Consider the following 16,645-nt stretch of genomic DNA (forward strand, 5'->3'; position numbering starts at 1 on the left):
AGAAGTTGTTGATCCTTCATTAATATATAACTTGTTTACTTTTGAAGTGTTGGAATTTGAATTTTTGTAGCCATTTTGGGAAATAAATAAACCAATCATGGTCAAGAGTGCTACAATTTGTATAAATTAACATAAATTTGAATATAATTAGATTGCCGCTGGCATATGGCTTGAGTTGCGGGCTCAAAGTGTCTGGCCGCCATTTTGGATTGAACTCGTGCATCGTGAAAACGTTTGGATTTTATAAAGTTTTTAAAAGCTTTTAGTGTTGTTATGATCTAAATACATCTAATTTAACATGGAGACCATATTAGAACAACAGAGGAAGCTTCATGAGGAGCGAGAAAGGCTTGAAGAGGCGATGTCCGGTGAAATGATGCACAAAATCAACAAAAAATCTTCGGTAAGTAAAGTTATTCTTTATGGGTCTTTACTAAAGATACTTTGGTTCTCACTAAGATTAACGATCGGCTATTTGTCTTGACTGATCTTGGCTTGGTGTCCAACTAGGACAACTTGCTTGTTAAAAGAACTTTCCTGTAAATATAACAAAACCTACAAATTTATGAAAGCTGACATCTTACATGTATGCATTTACATATGAAAATTTATTATCAACGTCCTTAGATTCTCAATTCAGAGTTCATCTGTTGCTCTAAAAGCGCAAAGTACATCATTCTATTATCGGTATGCAAAATGAGGTTTTTTTTTTTTTTTTGTGAATGCAATCTAATCCACTCACTCAATTGAATTTGATAGAATCGAAAGTTTGAGTTCATATGATTGATTACACCGGGTACAATCCAGTTCAGACTCATTTCCCAATTGGATGAGAATATGCATCTAAACAGAGATTAACATAGTTCATTCCGGTCTAGCTTGGATACAAACAACACCACATAAGACATAAATAATGAGCAAAAGATCTTTGTTTGGAAGCTAGACCACAATGTGCTTTATCTCAGAAAAGGTCTGTGATTAGAGGGGAGGCAGGGCTTAAAAGAATGTCGCCAGTCATGTTCACAGGCCAGTTAGTTTTAGATTGGCCATACCTTATTACTAGTCAAAATGACTGGTAAGAACATGATTTGACCAGACAAGTTCCAGTTCTGGCTGGACATTGTGCAATGTCTAGCCATTATCTTAAGCCCTGGAAAGATAGACTTGCTCGACAAGCCATCCTTGACTCACAGAGTCATGAGTAAAGCAATTGAAAAAAGTGATTGTCCAAGTCAAGAGAGGATTACTACTTGTTTTCTTGCATGATATTCATTTTCATTTCCCATCAATGATGTCTGGTATTTCTGTACCGCACGTTTCCTAAAATAGGCTGGTGTAAAAGTCCTTCGTCCAGCTAATGTAATCCTGTTGAACTGCCTGTGCACATAAACTAATACAAAGACAAACGACTTTGAGACTTCAGTTTAGATAAGGGGGTTGGGGGGGGGGGGGGGGGGGTGTTTAGCGTTCTTTGATAAGGATGAATTCATTCAACAGTCATGGCAATGATATTTTCAATTTGAAAAGTCTTTGTTCCACAAGAATAATTTGCTTGTTTGATAATAAGGAGACAGGTTACAGTACTGTATATCAAAATATTGCATTTGAATAGCCATTCTTTTGTTCATATGTTAGGGGAAAGAAAAGATAAACATTGACCACCAAATACGATCATTACTCGAGGTAAGTGCTGTTTCTTTAGAGCCGTTTTCATGAGGAATGGGAAGCATACAGTACTGACTTAATCAACTCATGGCATGCTGTAACGTTGTAATGGCTTCTCATTGTTTTCATGTAATTCATCCAATCATAGCCCCTAATTATGACTACGGTAGGTGTGAAGCCTATACTGGTTTTTGTATATGTAATAGGACTCCATGCTGTCCAATTATGAAATAATTGGACGAGGAAAATTCTGAGGACTGACAAAATTGGAAGAGGCTGTAGGCCGAGTCCAATTTGGCAGTCAGAGGAATTTTTCAAGTCTAATTATTTCTTGATTGGCGAGCATGAAATCCCATTACCTATTAATTATATAGCTGCTTAATTAATCCCATATCAACAAGACCTGTCCAATAAAGAAATAAATTGGACAGTTACCTATATGGGATTAATGAGAAGCTGTATAATTAAATTAGTAACATTACCTTATTTCTCGATTATCTCTTGCTAATAATAATAAAGAATATTATCTAATGAAACAATTTTTTAATACAAGCCTGTTGTTTTTCTAGAGATCTGTTGATGTAGCAGACAACATTGTTAAGTTATATGAAGATAGTGATGGGTGAGTTGGTAGAACAGTTTAATTGGTGATAATTATTGATTAATTAACATATCAATTATTGATTATTACAGATCTACAAGGTTTTGGGGAACTGAGATATAGACAATAATTACTTTGAAAAACAATATTTTTGCACCATCTACTGTGTAGTTTGTCATTTAATGTTACAGTCTAATGGTCAGGGTCTGAAATTAACTTTTGAGCTGAGTGGTCCTTTGGACAACCATGTTCTAATTCTTAGGCGTCCAGAGCAAAACTTAGGAGTTCCACTTGGACGCCATTTTGTAGAGCCTGAATGACAATGGTCAGCGGTTAGCTATAATGCAGAAGATGCAATCAAATTTGTCAGCGGTATTCAATGGCTTCCGACGAATGCATTATCTCAAATTTTTGAAAGTTTATCAGTTGAAAAATGAACTTTCTAGGTTTTAAGCAGAAGAAATATAATTTAGAATTATATTCTGACTTTACGGACTCTTTTATATTTTCTTTTATAAAAGAAAACACCTTGGGAAAAAAGGTAGGTTGTCAGAAGGACAACCACATTCCAAAATGTAGTCGTCATTTGCAAATTTTGGTCATCCCTGACGACTGGACGACCGTTTATTTCAGACCCTGATGGTTCACTGGGGCCTCTTGGTTAATTGGAAAATAATTTGCATGCATGTCACATTAAGCTAAATAACCAGAAAAGGGTGTGGCTTACCTAAGAACAGAGCCATGCCTGCGTGGGGGCAGTTGGGGATCATGGCTGTCAAAGCGGTCGTCGAAACTGTTGGCTAAAACTGTACTCAAGCTGGGAACCGTTATGTATACATGACTTTCAGAAATAGCTGCCAAACTCGGTTGGGACTAGGGACCGAGTTTGGTGACCATTTTTGAAAGTTGTGTATAGTACAGTATGTAGATATTCTAAACCTGCAATATTCAAAATGAAATAAATGAATTAAAGGTTACATTGGTTACATACGCATTTAAAAAAAGGGAGAGGTGATACAGGTCTCCCATGAGTTATAGAAGTAATGGGAGGATACAATATCAAAGACTTACTATGTACTTATTGACTGAGTGGGAGGGCCGTACGGGAAAATATTTGGCTCGAGGTGATGCCGTACGGACCGAGCGCAGCTCGGTCCGTACAAATGACCGAGAGCCAAATATTTTCCCCGTACGGCCCGACCTAACTCAGTCAATAAGCATTTTATCATATGACCCTCACGAAAAAATCGATAAAAAATAGAAGAAAGAAAGAAATAATAAATAACAGCTAAAAAAGAGAAAGCGCACGGATTCGAGCAGGGCCGGATGGGTTTTTCCGGCCCGCTTACGTCAACCGTCCGGCCCCCATCACGTGACTTTTTTCAATGGTTTTATTAGAGCGCGCGAGCAGGGCCGTACGGGTCATGTGATAATACAGTTTATTCCTTTTTTATCAAAAGTCTTAGAAAAGAAGAAGTAAATGCTTTATCAGGACCAAATGAGTTTGCTGAATTCTACAGTCGACTAAGAAGTCTTAAAGATTATCACAGAAAATATCCTAATGAGGTACTGTGACAAACTTTTCAGATTGGAGTAAAGTAAATTGAGTAATGCATGTATATGGCGCCTTTCATTATTTTATTCTTTAATATTGTTGGGATGACAACTTACAAATCCTCTGAATACCAAATGGACAAATGAACACAGTCTGCAAAGACCTGTGACTTCACCTTACGCTAGTGTTACACTGGATGATTTGGAATGACAATATTATTTCTCCCAATACAACTCGTTAATTTTTAATACATGTTATGCGAGGGAACGTTTTGCGCAACGTTCATTCGAAAATCAATGATGATTTTTAGCAATGATGATTTTAAGAATAAATTATTCTTAATCACAACATCAGTCCTCGCGCAAGCTAGCTTGTTTTCCTCCATCAAAGTTGCCATCTTGTTTGTTGACAGGCCTATCGCGAATTATCGTCTTTGCGAATCCTCCTGTGTAACATCAGCTTTAGTTTTTTAACTTTTATTCTCTTCATTTGAGGGTTTTTCTCTAGTTTCTTTGGTTTTCTTCCCTCAGCAAAACCTAACATGCTAAATTGTGGACATTTTGTACTTCATATGTATCCCAAGGGATATGAAATTTCTAACTTAAAGATAAAGCTCACAAACCTTGTACATCCCACTGTCAAACAAAACGTTTGTTTGCTCCATCAATCATTTTCATGATCATGTGAAAATTCACCTTTTCGGAGCTAGCCGTCACCTGATATAAATTGTGTTGGATTGTGTTATGGTCACCAAAACGTTCGGACATTGTTCTCGGATTTCTGTACAAATGTACTGACTTTAAATGAACTATTTACTTGGTTTGTTTAGTTAGTTTTCTAAATACAAGTAAGAAATCATTTTTCTAGCTTGATTGAAGCTTTTCTTACTGCTGCTAAGAGAGCTAACTAAAGAAATCTATCTAAATTTTCTCTTTAAACTCAGTGTGTTTGTATGGGAATCCGAACTTTTTGGTGACCGTAACACAATCCAACAAAGTGTTTATGACGTGACGGCTATCGCTGAAAAGGTGAATTGATGGTTGCTCATTTCAAACATCTGAGTGATGTCTTATAAGAACATGTTTGGCAGGTTAATGCCACAACTTCTCACAAGTGGTCATATGCAAGTGTCATGTTTGCAATAAGCTAGTTTTCTACCATCATTCAAACTGAGTTGCCATGAGTTGCCAATACACTTTTAACCTACATGTATTTTATTGTATTTCAGGTTGCTGAACCAATGGAGATGGAGTTCCTAAAGCTAAAAGATGGTGAGGCTCGTGCTGATGATAATCCAAGTAAGCAAATCGAATACTGGAAGTTGCTATGAACCCCTCGAACTAAAGCCTGGCTATATGGGGGTCAAAACACTTAGATCTTATTAACCGAGCAGGAGGTCTGTACGGGATAATCTTGACCGAGGTCTGTACCCGACCGAGGTCAAGATTATCCCGTACAGACCGACCAAGCTCGGTTGATAAGAGTTTTATTATATGACCACTTTTCATTGAAAAGGACAAACTGTTTTCGCCGTAAGATTAATATGCGATCGGACTGGTTAATACTGGAGAATCTAGACCAGTCCGCGATGCGATCTATCCAATCAGATTGCTCGATTTGCTAGTGTCCAGGCTCTAAGATTCACGATCATATAATAAAGAGTAATATTAACTTCCAAATGAGGTTATTTTTTCCTGAAATTTCTACTGTTTCAAACCCTTAAAAATGAAGCAATTAGTTCAAATACACCAAGTGATCAAAATAAATCTTATTTGCAATCAATTGGCTCAAGGGGTGATTTACAGTTCTATTGTATGCATTTTTGGGAGGTGAGGTAGAAATCAAACTCTTTACGGTTCAAGTGTTCTCACTAGCTATTGTACTAATATTACGTAGTTTAAATTGATACTTTTTAGGGATTGCATGGTGGTGTTCCTGGCATGATGAATTGTTATAAAGATAATGAAATTAGTCTTAACTTGCTTTTTCCTGATAGATTTAGTAGAGTTTACAGATGAAGAAGGGTATGGAAAATACCTGGATTTGCATGAAGTATATGACATGTTCTTAAATCTTAAAGGAATTGAGGTAAAGTATGGCATACTTACAACTTTTATACTTCATTCCAATATGCTGTAGAGCGTTTTCACATGACGTCACAGTGGCCATTATGGGGTACCAAAACAATACATTTTCTATCCTCTGGGAATTGAACTCTATTTTTATGCAAATACTGTGTGGAAAGTTTCTATTGTTTATGGCTGCCTTCTCACGTGAGTGAAAACGCTCTATAGAAGAAAAGAAATTAAACACAAATAATCAAAGCCTTTGAAATGGTTTTGCGGACTAATTTACAAGTAACACTGTCCAGAAATCTCAACACTAACCTCCATGTTCTTGGTGAGAATAATAATAAGAAACAAGTCATTCCAGTTATTCTTGGATCTTGGAATGACCTACAGTACCTGCAATCAATTATTGCTTTGTCAATTAACATGTTTCTAAGGATGCATTACAAAATTTGAAGTTAATAAGTTTTTTCTGAATGTCTTTCTCTTCAGCGCATCGATTACTTGACATACTTAGACAATTTTGATCGCCTGTTTGATATCCCAAAAGAGAAGAAAAATACAGATTACAAAAGGTAAGATACTTAACCAATAATTATTTCTTCCAGCTGTCCATGGCATTTTGACCATCAATTTTTGACCATCTAGCCGTCAAAATGTTGTGGAATCACAAGGCATAACCGAGGTAGTCCACATCATATTTTGATGGCTAGATGATGAAAAAAGTGGTAAATAAGAGGACGTACCACAGAACACGGGGGGGGGGGGGGGAATTGTTTTTTTTATCACAGAAAAATTCACAATTTTACTACCAAAATAAGGGGAAAATTTGAAAGAAAAACGGTTTGAAGCATGGGCATGATTTGCTGACGTAATTTATCTGTATGTCCCCCTATACCAATCAGAAAGCAAGAAAATTCACAAATGTGGTAAAATAAAAATTGTCTTGGCAAAATAAACCCTTCAATCAATCAAATCACATAACTCGTTTTCAGGATCATATCTGTTTATTTTCTGTCAGGTATATTCAAGCTATGTTTGATTACCTTTATGGCTATTTCCAAAGGGTTGAGCCTCTGTATGATGTAGACAAGGTAAGGTTTATCCCAGATAGAGTTTTTATGTTATCACACGATGGCAGACATGTTAGATGGCAGGGAATCAATCAATCAATCAATCAATAGCTTATTTAATCATGTTTCGTCCAAGAGCTTATAAAGCTTGTTCAAAATACGAACGTGTACAAAAGGGAAAAAAGAATTTACATAAAGAATTAAATCAATTCTGTACGATGGAGGGAAACACATGTGGAGTAGCGCTAAGCTCTCTCGTCTCTCACCAATGCGACCTGTGTTTTGATTCCCACTGGCTCAGTGTTATATGTGAGTAGAGCTTCTTGTTTTTCTCTGCGTTCTCCGGTTTCCATCCCTTAGCAAAAATCTAATTCTAATTCGATCTATCGGTTGCTTCGTAATTGGGTCCTAAACCTGTAAGGGTTTTGGTCCACCTTAGAGCATTGGTAAAGTTAAGTTATTCTGATGTCTAACATGGCAGTCAGCATGTGATCATGTAAAGAAAACCTCTATTAGTCATTCTGAGGTTGATGAAAAACTGGCTTGAGTTGGGATTGAAGTGCATTGTGGGGCTGTTTGAGGGGAAATGACTCTATTTCCTCCCCTAAAACATCTCCATAATGCACTGCAATGTCGACTACACCCAGTTTTTTTATCAACCTCAGAATGACTAACATATGTAACAATATGACTAGTCTATTTTGACTTTCATTTTTTTCTCATGTAAAAAGAGTAATACTCATATTAGTGAATGACTTTGAGTTAGTCAGAAAAGCAGTGTGTTATTGTATCATGGCACATGTTATCCAGCTATTTGTTGTTTTTTTAGGAGCTTTCCAGCTTAGAGGATGAGTTTGAATTACAGTGGATACAAGGGAAGTTCCCTGGATGGCAAGTGAGTATTCTACCATGATAATATTTGTTTTTCTAAACCTAACAGTATCAAATTGAGCTGATCCTCGCCGTATATGAAGCAACTTATGCAGCTGCAAATTGAAAGACTCAAAAAAAATTTTTTTTTCTGAGTCTTTCAATTTGCAGCTGCATAAGTTGCTTCATATACTGCGAGGATCAGCTCAATTTGATACATTACAACCGCAGTACAAATATATATTTCATATATATATTCTCATACACAAACCTAACAGTCTTAATCCCTAATCATTATTATCACCCTATCACATCCCCTACCATCTTTGCTACCATAACATTATCACCATAATAATCACAATTATCATAACTATCATCGGTTTCAATCAGAGGTTGTATCCTAAGTCAATATTGTCTTAAACATTTTACTCTTTAACGTGATTGTCCCTATTAATAGCCTGCCATTTCGCTTTTTTTGTTATAATACTAGTTACAGTCATGTACATGTAGCTGTCACTCACTGCCAATATCACTACCTTAGTTAATTGTAAATTTTGCAGAAGCCCTTGCACAAAAGAACATGCTGTGTCTCAAGTTATCAGCACTCTAACACTATTCCTTTCTTGTTTATGTTGTTGACAATAGAAAGATGCAAGCAGTGCTTTGGCACATTCAGGAGCTCATCTGGATTTATCAGCATTTTCATCCCCTGAGGTAATCCAAGTCACTTGTAGGTTATGTCTGTAGGGACAGATATTACAAATAGTCAGCAGTTTGGGAGGCATCCTACAGAACCACCAGCCTTTGCCTATGTGACTAGTTCAGAAACAAAAGAATATTTGACTGCAGACATTCCAACTTTATAGTGGGTAACACATGTTAGCACTGATGTCAACTTGTGTCCCTCTTTTACATCATAAGTCTGTAATACAATGTAGGTCGAGAGGGCCTTCCACTTTGTGGCCACAGCTCAATCAAATGAAGATCTCATGGCTTATGGCAGCAATCTTATGTTTTGTTCATGTTTTTTTTTGTTCGTTTGTTTGTTGTTTTTTTGTTTTGTTTTGTTTTGTTTTGTTTTTTTTTTTGTTTCCCAACCTTACATGCTGATCTAGTCTTAGATTAATTATTTAAATGTGATTTTTATTAAGACATAAAAACAAAATGTTTTTATGCATTGATCTGTCATGTGAAGTAATAATATCCAGCTGCATTAGTTGTGGTTTGTTACATGTATTTCTGCCTACTAGTCTGATGTATCAACATGACTTTTGCATATTTTTTTAGGAGCTTGCATCTCTTGGACTGGACAGATTGAAACGAGCTTTACAGGCTCTGGGGCTAAAGTGTGGAGGGTAAGACTAACAAGAAAGAAATAATACACCTTCCCATTCAGCTTACAATACAGTACAGAATCTTTCTTTAATGTTGAATCAATCAACTAGGAACCAGAGTGAAGAGTCTATGGATCAGTACACTGTTGAATTCATCATCCCATCCCACCTCCTCATCTCTCTAGTCGTTCTAGTGCTTTCGCACTAATTGGGGACACTTTTCACTCACACACACTACCACTACATTCAATATTCTATGCACACGATGCTCAACTCGCATGTTGATTTTTATGGAGGGAAGAAACTGGAGAACCCAGAGAAAATCCTTGTAGCATAGGAGAGAACTAAAAACCAATTCACATGATTTCCACAGGGCTTCAGCTAGTGACCCGAACCTTTGTAACCAAAGTGGTGAATGACAATGCGTTAGCAGGGTACCCCACTCATGCCACCTATTTATCCTATTCAGCTTAGGATTAATGTTTCCCATTTCAAACCTCTTGAGAACAAGAACAAGAATCTTGCTTAATTGTATCAATCTTGTCTAGCATTACTACCTAGAGAAGATTGATAGCATAGCAAACCCTACATGTAACCCTAACATCATCTTATTCAGAAATGGGAAAACCTCATGCCCAAACTGAAAAGGGAAATACAAATGAACATTTAGTGAGAAGTACATGTGGGCAAATTGAAAACAGAAAGACCTATTTAGAGAAACCTAGTGTAACATTGTTCACATCAATTGTGTGTGTGTGTACTTTAACTTCAAACATATATTTGTGGTTTTTTTAATACAGGACTCTGGAAGAGAGAGCACAGAGGTTGTTTTCAACCAAAGGTAGTTGAATTTCTATTTACTCATGATGTTTGTTACATAATGTAGTATTATTATACATGTGTAGTGAATTGCCTTGAAGTAGTCCATGGAAAAATAATCCTGCCCATAAAATGAACTGATTTTCTTTGGAATCTTTCTTCAGTAAACCTGTTATATGGTTACTTTGAGTTATAGAAAACCTTGTTAGGTTTTCAGTAGAATTACAGCAAACACTTGCACACACAACTCTTGACGCAAGGGCTTTGATTAGATAATGTTTTACTAGCTAAGGTCTACAAAACCTTGTTAGGTTGTCAGTAGGATAACAGCAAACACTTGCACACACAACTCTTGATGCAAGGGCTTGGAGTAGATAATGTTTTACTAGCTAAGGTCTACAAAACCTTGTTAGGTTGTCAGTGGAATAACAGCAAACGCTTGCACACACAACTCTTGACGCAAGGGCTTGGATAAGATGTTTCGTTAGTTAAGGTCTACAAAACCTTGTTAGGTTGTCAGTAGGATAACATAAAACATTTAATCAGCCAACTCTTAATGCAAGGGCTTTGATTAGATAATGTTGTACTAGCTAAGTTTTAATGATGTTTCTTTCATTTAATGTTAGGTGTCCCATTGGAGAAGCTTGATCCATCTCTCTTCGCCAAGTCAAGAGCAGGAAAAGGGAGGTAAGGAATAGACAAAATGTGAAACAGTAACAACAGCAACAACAACAGCATGATCATCAACAACAACAGCATTGGCATCATCCGTACGTACAGACGGAAGTGACGTAATCAAGCCTTGAAAAATCAAATCGATGGGATATTAATTTTTCTTAAGTATGGTGCTCTGCTCGCGCAGGCCAAAAAGCAGCAGCTCGGCTATTAAATGGCAGCAGCTGTTTCTATTATTCAAACCCTCTATGTTTTGTTTTGAAGGGAGAGTGCAGAGAAGCAAAAGGAAATTGCAGGTATTGAAGCACAGGTTTACCATCTGAGTGAACTACTTGGGGTGAGTACACATAGATACTATATACTATATGGTATACTGCATGCATAATATGCCTAACATGTGTAGGTGGAAGATTGAATGGTGTTGGGTTTGTGTTTTAGGAGCAAAGACAGGCTACCCGAGAGAATGTTGAGAGAAAGCAAGCCAGGACGTCAGATGAGCTGGAGGTAATCTTTCATCAACACTGATCGGTATACAACATTTTCATTCCCACCATCATCATCAGTAACTCCATATTCATCATCATCAGTATCATGATCACCATCATTATCAGTAGCAGCATCATGCATCATCTTCATCACCACCACCATCATCATCATCAGTATCATGATCACCATCATTATCAGTAGCAGCATCATGCATCATCTTCATCACCACCACCATCATCATCAGTATCATGATCATTATCAGTAGCAGCATCATGCATCATCTTCATCACCACCACCATCATCATCATCAGTATCATGATCACCATCATTATCAGTAGCAGCATCATGCATCATCTTCATCACCACCACCACCACCATCATCATCATCAGTATCATGATCACCATCATCAGTAGCAGCATCATGCATCATCTTCATCACCACCACCATCATCATCATCAGTATCATGATCACCATCATTATCAGTAGCAGCATCATGCATCATCTTCATCACCACCACCATCATCATCATCAGTATCATGATCACCATCATTATCAGTAGCAGCATCATGCATCATCTTCATCGACACCATACTGACAACAACAAAACTAAACTAAACTTGTAATATAAGTCTGCTATTCACAGATAACGATAAGAGTTTGTGAGATTTCAATACTTTGGTGTTGTTCAACTTTACTTGTACATTCTTTCCATTTCAGTTGACTTTAGAAAATAATTTGCTTTTAAACGAGGCTAAACCTGTACAAATTAGTCTTTAGTTATAAAACACAGCGGTTTTTACCGACTAAGAAAAGAGACTATTTTTAATGTATGAAGAGATTTTCGTGTGTTTTTTTTAGGAAGAAGATGAACATGAGGAGGGAGAGGAGGCAGAATCAGACGATGAAGAAACAGTTTTGTACAACCCAAAGAACCTTCCCTTGGGATGGGATGGAAAAGTAAGTAACTTAGAATAAAAATACAAAATATTACAAAAATACATAAAATTACAAAAGTTAAAAATATTGCAAAAATAAAGATTTAGCTCTTGTTCTGTAGAACCATTTCAGCATACAGAGTTATCTGATCAGGGTTCGTGCTACTCCTTGAAATCCTTGAAAAGCCCTTGAATTGATTCAAACGCGTTTTTAAGGGCGCTTGAAAAGCTCTTGAAAATAGGGGAAAACGCCAAAACTCCTGGAATACTCCCTGAATTTAATGCAAACTTAATGCTATTTCTAACTTTCCTTTTGAAATATATAACGATTAAAATTGATTGAAGAGTTTTCGTATATTTCGTAAATAGCCTAGCTGAATATCTGGGTACTTCTGGTAAGAATGCGTATATTAAAGATCTATTTATCTCAGCTAGTGGCCCCGGCTGAATTAGCTGCACTGTAACATTGAATCAATGTTTAAACCACGTTCTAATACAAAAAACTTTGTCCTTGAAAATTGAACTTTTGTGCTTGAGAAATGCTTAAAAAGTCCTTGAATTTTGTAACGAAAATGTAGCACGAACCCTGTCTGATACAAAGATGTCAGCGTTTTCGAAAACTTCTGTTTACATCTGTTGACATGATAAATTAAAAACAGCAATTTTTTTTAATTTTTAGGAAAGCATTTTCGAAAAGTTGCATTTTTAACAAGTGGCGTATTCACCAGATAAATGTGAACGGAAAGAAAAATATTAGTTTTCAAAAATACCCAGATACATATAGAAGGGGAAGATGAGTTAATTATTATTAGAAATGATAAATTTTTTATTTTTTATAGCCTATTCCTTATTGGTTATACAAGCTCCATGGTCTGAACATTAGTTATAGCTGTGAAATCTGTGGTAACTATACCTACAGGTCAGTACACCGCATGGCAGTCACTAAACCCGTGCAATAGATATTAGACTAATACACTTTAGTAGACCTTATTCCATTGTTTTCTTTTGTGTCTATTTGACTAGAGTGAAGTCATTAAACCCGTGCAATAGATATTAGACTAATACACATTAGTAGATCCTAATTCTATTGTTTTCTTTTGTGTCTATTTGACTAGAGTGAAGTCACTAAACCCGTGCAATAGATATTAGACTAATACACATTAGTAGACCCTAATTCCATTGTTTTCTTTTGTGTCTATTTGACTAGAGTGAAGTCACTAAACCCGTGCAATAGATATTAGACTAATACACATTAGTAGACCCTAATTCCATTGTTTTCTTTTGTGTCTATTTGACTAGAGTGAAGTCACTAAACCCGTGAAATAGATATTAGACTAATACACATTAATAGACCCTAATTCCATTGTTTTCTTTCGTGTCTATTTGACTATTACACGTTGACTAGTATGTTTTATTTCACGGGTTAAACGCTTCACTCTATGAATAATGATAATAATAATAATGATAATGATAAGCAACTTTATTTAACGAGGTTATACACTGAACAGTATATCAACTGACTAATAAGTGTCATGATGAATGACATGATAGTTTGTGATTAAGGAGGTCAGAGACATTTTTCACTGGCACAAACAACGTACCAAGACATCGCACTCAAACACATTGATTCGAGTTTTGTTAGATGTCAACTAAAAGAATGCATATAAAGAAGGGATTTCACGGTGGCTTTTTTCTGCCCGTCGCTAGGACCTTGAAAAGGGAGGTTGGTTTTCTGAGATATTCTAGGTAATTTGTTAAGCTTGTGGGGCATAGAAACAATAACTAAGGGGAGTCGGTCAGAACCATGAATTGTGAACGACATTGGCTGTAGGGGCTTTAGATTTCAAGTATTTTTTTTCTATAAGAGAAGACACAGAGGAACTGTTACGTGAGAAAAGAAAAGTCTCATAACTTCGTAACGTACGGGGAGAGAAAATCAAAGTAGTAGCAAAGGAAAGAGGGAGGGAGAGCTCTACTTGTGTTAGCTTTAAGTGTTTTTACTGAATTACCACGTGTTGTTGTTATATTTACAGAGGACCCAAGGCCTTCCAAAGACACTTTGCTGTAAGTGAAAGATGCCCATAAATAGTCGAATGTACATAAAGAGAATAGTAAAACGGTTGACTTAAAAACACAACCTTTGATGACGAGGAGAATGATGAGAATAATGATGGTGGTGTTGGTGGTTGTAACGATGGTGATGATGAATGATGGTGATGGTGATCGTGGTCGCGGTGAGGATGAGTGAAGATGGGGTTGATAAATGATAATAAAGTTTCTGATGGTGGTGGTGGTGGTGGTGATGATGATGATGATGATGATGATAGTAATGATGTTGATGGTGGTCGTGGTCGCGGTGATGATGAGGATAAGTGATGATGGGATTGATAAATGATGATAATGATGAAGTTTGTTATGATGATGATGATGATGAAGACGACGATGATGATGATTACATTGATAGATGATGATGATTACATCGATAGACGAAGATTTCAATCACATTGACCAACAAGTCCCACAGAACAGTAAATTTGATTACCAACATACTCTAATCACCCTTCATTATTAATCAAGTACTTCATACTGTATCTAATATGATCATTTTGTTTCACAGGAGTGGCGCCATGCACATGGAATGAGATGCCTTGGAATACCCAACACGGCTCACTTTGCTAACGTCACTCTAATCGAGGATGCTGTAGCTCGTATGTACCTTGACTGTTTTGTTTACTTTTGTACTAAAATGGGGAGAAGAAAAAGGGGAAAGAAAAAATGGGGAAAAAATAAGGAAAAACGGGAGAAAAGAATATGGCAAAAGCAAAGGAGTTCGTTCGTGAAATATGAAGATCTGCTTATGTTTATCGTCAGTGCTGCCGCTGTATTGTATTTTGTTACATCTACTGTGAATGTCACGCTAAATACTGTACAACATGTCATTTACAGTCTGGCAGAAGCTCAAGTCTTCCAAGTCCAAGGAGAGGTGGTTAGCTGAACAAGATGTAAGTACTATGTTGATAATGGTGGTGGTGATGATGAAGATGATAAGGGGATAATGAAGATGAGGGTGGAGATGATGATGGTGGTGTTTGTTGTTGGTGATGATGGTGATGATAGCGATGATGATGGTGATGGTAATGATGATGATGATGGTGGTGGTTATGATAAGGGGATAATGATGATGGTGATGATGATAATGCTGGTGGTGATGATGATGATGGTAAGGGGATAATGATGATGGTGATGGTAATGTTGATGATGATGGTGATGATGATGATGGTAAGGGGATGATGGTGCGGATGATAATGCTGGTGATGATGATGAAGATGGTAAGGGGATAATGATGATGAGGGTGGGAATGATGGTGATGATGGTGATGGTGATACTGATGATGATAGTGGTCCTGGGGATGTGTTTTCCATCACTCTCAAATACCTGCTGATCTGTTCTCTGATCTGTTGAGTTGTCTTGACTCAAAATTGCTTTTTCTATTAATTCAATCAAAAATCAGCAAAAATATCTTGTTATAATGTTTCCAAATCTTTGTTTTGAAGGAGGAATGCGAAGACTCTAAGGGAAACGTCGTAAACAAGAAAACATTCGAAGATCTCAGTCGACAAGGTTTACTGTAAACCACTCACCAACCCATGCTCAACCGAACAAAACTATACAAGAAACTAAAACACTTCTTGTCGAAATATTCCTCACCAAGTCTAGAAGCCATTTATTGTATTTATATCTTGACCGACTGGCATTAGTACTCAGTACGTATATCTGTTCACACGAAGGACTTGAGAGGATGGGGAGAGGGAGGAGTATGGAGGTTTTTAGACTCTTCCACAGTCTCTCGCTCGTCCGTTCCGTCTCCACGCTTAGAGACTGTAACGGTACAATGACCGAAAGGACTCATGTGTCCCGAAAACTTGGACCCAGCGTGCTTTGGGAACCAAAATACTCGTCCACATTCTCTCTCGTTTCAATATTTTCAAGATGGCGGCGAAAACGAGAGACTGTGGACGAGTATTTTGGTTCCCAAAGCACGCTGGGTCCAAGTTTTCGGGACACATAAGTCCTTTCGGTCATTGTACCGTCACAGTCTCTAAGCGTGGAGACGGAACGGACGAGCGAGAGACTGGAAGAGTCTATGGAGGTTTTTGGATTAAAAAAATACAGGCTGACCTGGAGGTTGTGTATGCTTTCTTAGGTCTTAGGTATACCTTGGATGATTTAGAACTTGAGTTTCACTGGATGTATTTCCTTGTCTTACTTAGAATCTCATTAGTAACTTCTCCCCTTTTTCGTTTCTTTACCAAGACTCTACGTCCAGATAAATCGACTGCCACGCTCACCAGTCATATATATTGACCAGCGTTTTATTTTACTTGGATATTACTTGGATATGTTTTTAGATGTTTTGTAACGTAACAGAAATGCAATAAAGTCATTACTAGTATCCTTTACTTATATCGATTTATTAGATTTTCTAGTTCAGGATGAAATGGGAAAAAATCATACCCTTTAGTATTATGCCCTCTTTTAGAAACACATCTTATGAGATTTGG

At 37.0% G+C, this 16,645-nt stretch overlaps 1 protein-coding gene across 1 annotated transcript; it reads left to right on the plus strand.

Annotated features, from left to right (window-relative positions):
* The first annotated feature begins 177 nt into the window (after positions 1-177).
* Positions 178-16,543, plus strand: LOC116306801 (splicing factor 3A subunit 3). The gene is made up of 21 exons (XM_089037687.1): positions 178-403; positions 1,636-1,683; positions 2,235-2,287; positions 3,727-3,832; positions 5,050-5,119; positions 5,818-5,909; positions 6,383-6,465; positions 6,912-6,984; positions 7,793-7,858; positions 8,479-8,547; positions 9,121-9,188; positions 9,968-10,008; positions 10,613-10,673; positions 10,926-10,998; positions 11,100-11,165; positions 12,007-12,105; positions 12,923-13,002; positions 14,117-14,147; positions 14,701-14,791; positions 15,030-15,085; positions 15,638-16,543. The coding sequence occupies exons 1-21, from the start codon at positions 299-301 to the stop codon at positions 15,713-15,715; spliced, it is 1,509 nt and encodes a 502-aa protein (XP_088893813.1). The 5' UTR covers positions 178-298; the 3' UTR covers positions 15,716-16,543.
* Positions 16,544-16,645: the final 102 nt, after the last annotated feature.

This window comes from Actinia tenebrosa, unplaced genomic scaffold (assembly GCF_029948245.1).
Source record: "Actinia tenebrosa isolate PJP-AT-01 unplaced genomic scaffold, QUT_ActTen_1.0 PGA_scaffold5__44_contigs__length_20552954, whole genome shotgun sequence".
NCBI lineage: Eukaryota > Metazoa > Cnidaria > Anthozoa > Actiniaria > Actiniidae > Actinia > Actinia tenebrosa.

Bases quoted from the DNA above. Each gene is read 5' to 3' on its own strand.
- LOC116306801 (XM_089037687.1), top strand. From the start codon at position 299: ATGGAGACCATATTAGAACAACAGAGGAAGCTTCATGAGGAGCGAGAA. The intron at 6,985-7,792 runs GTAAGGTTTATC...TTGTTTTTTTAG, and splicing joins CTCTGTATGATGTAGACAAG to GAGCTTTCCAGCTTAGAGGA. The intron at 7,859-8,478 runs GTGAGTATTCTA...TGTTGACAATAG, and splicing joins GGAAGTTCCCTGGATGGCAA to AAAGATGCAAGCAGTGCTTT.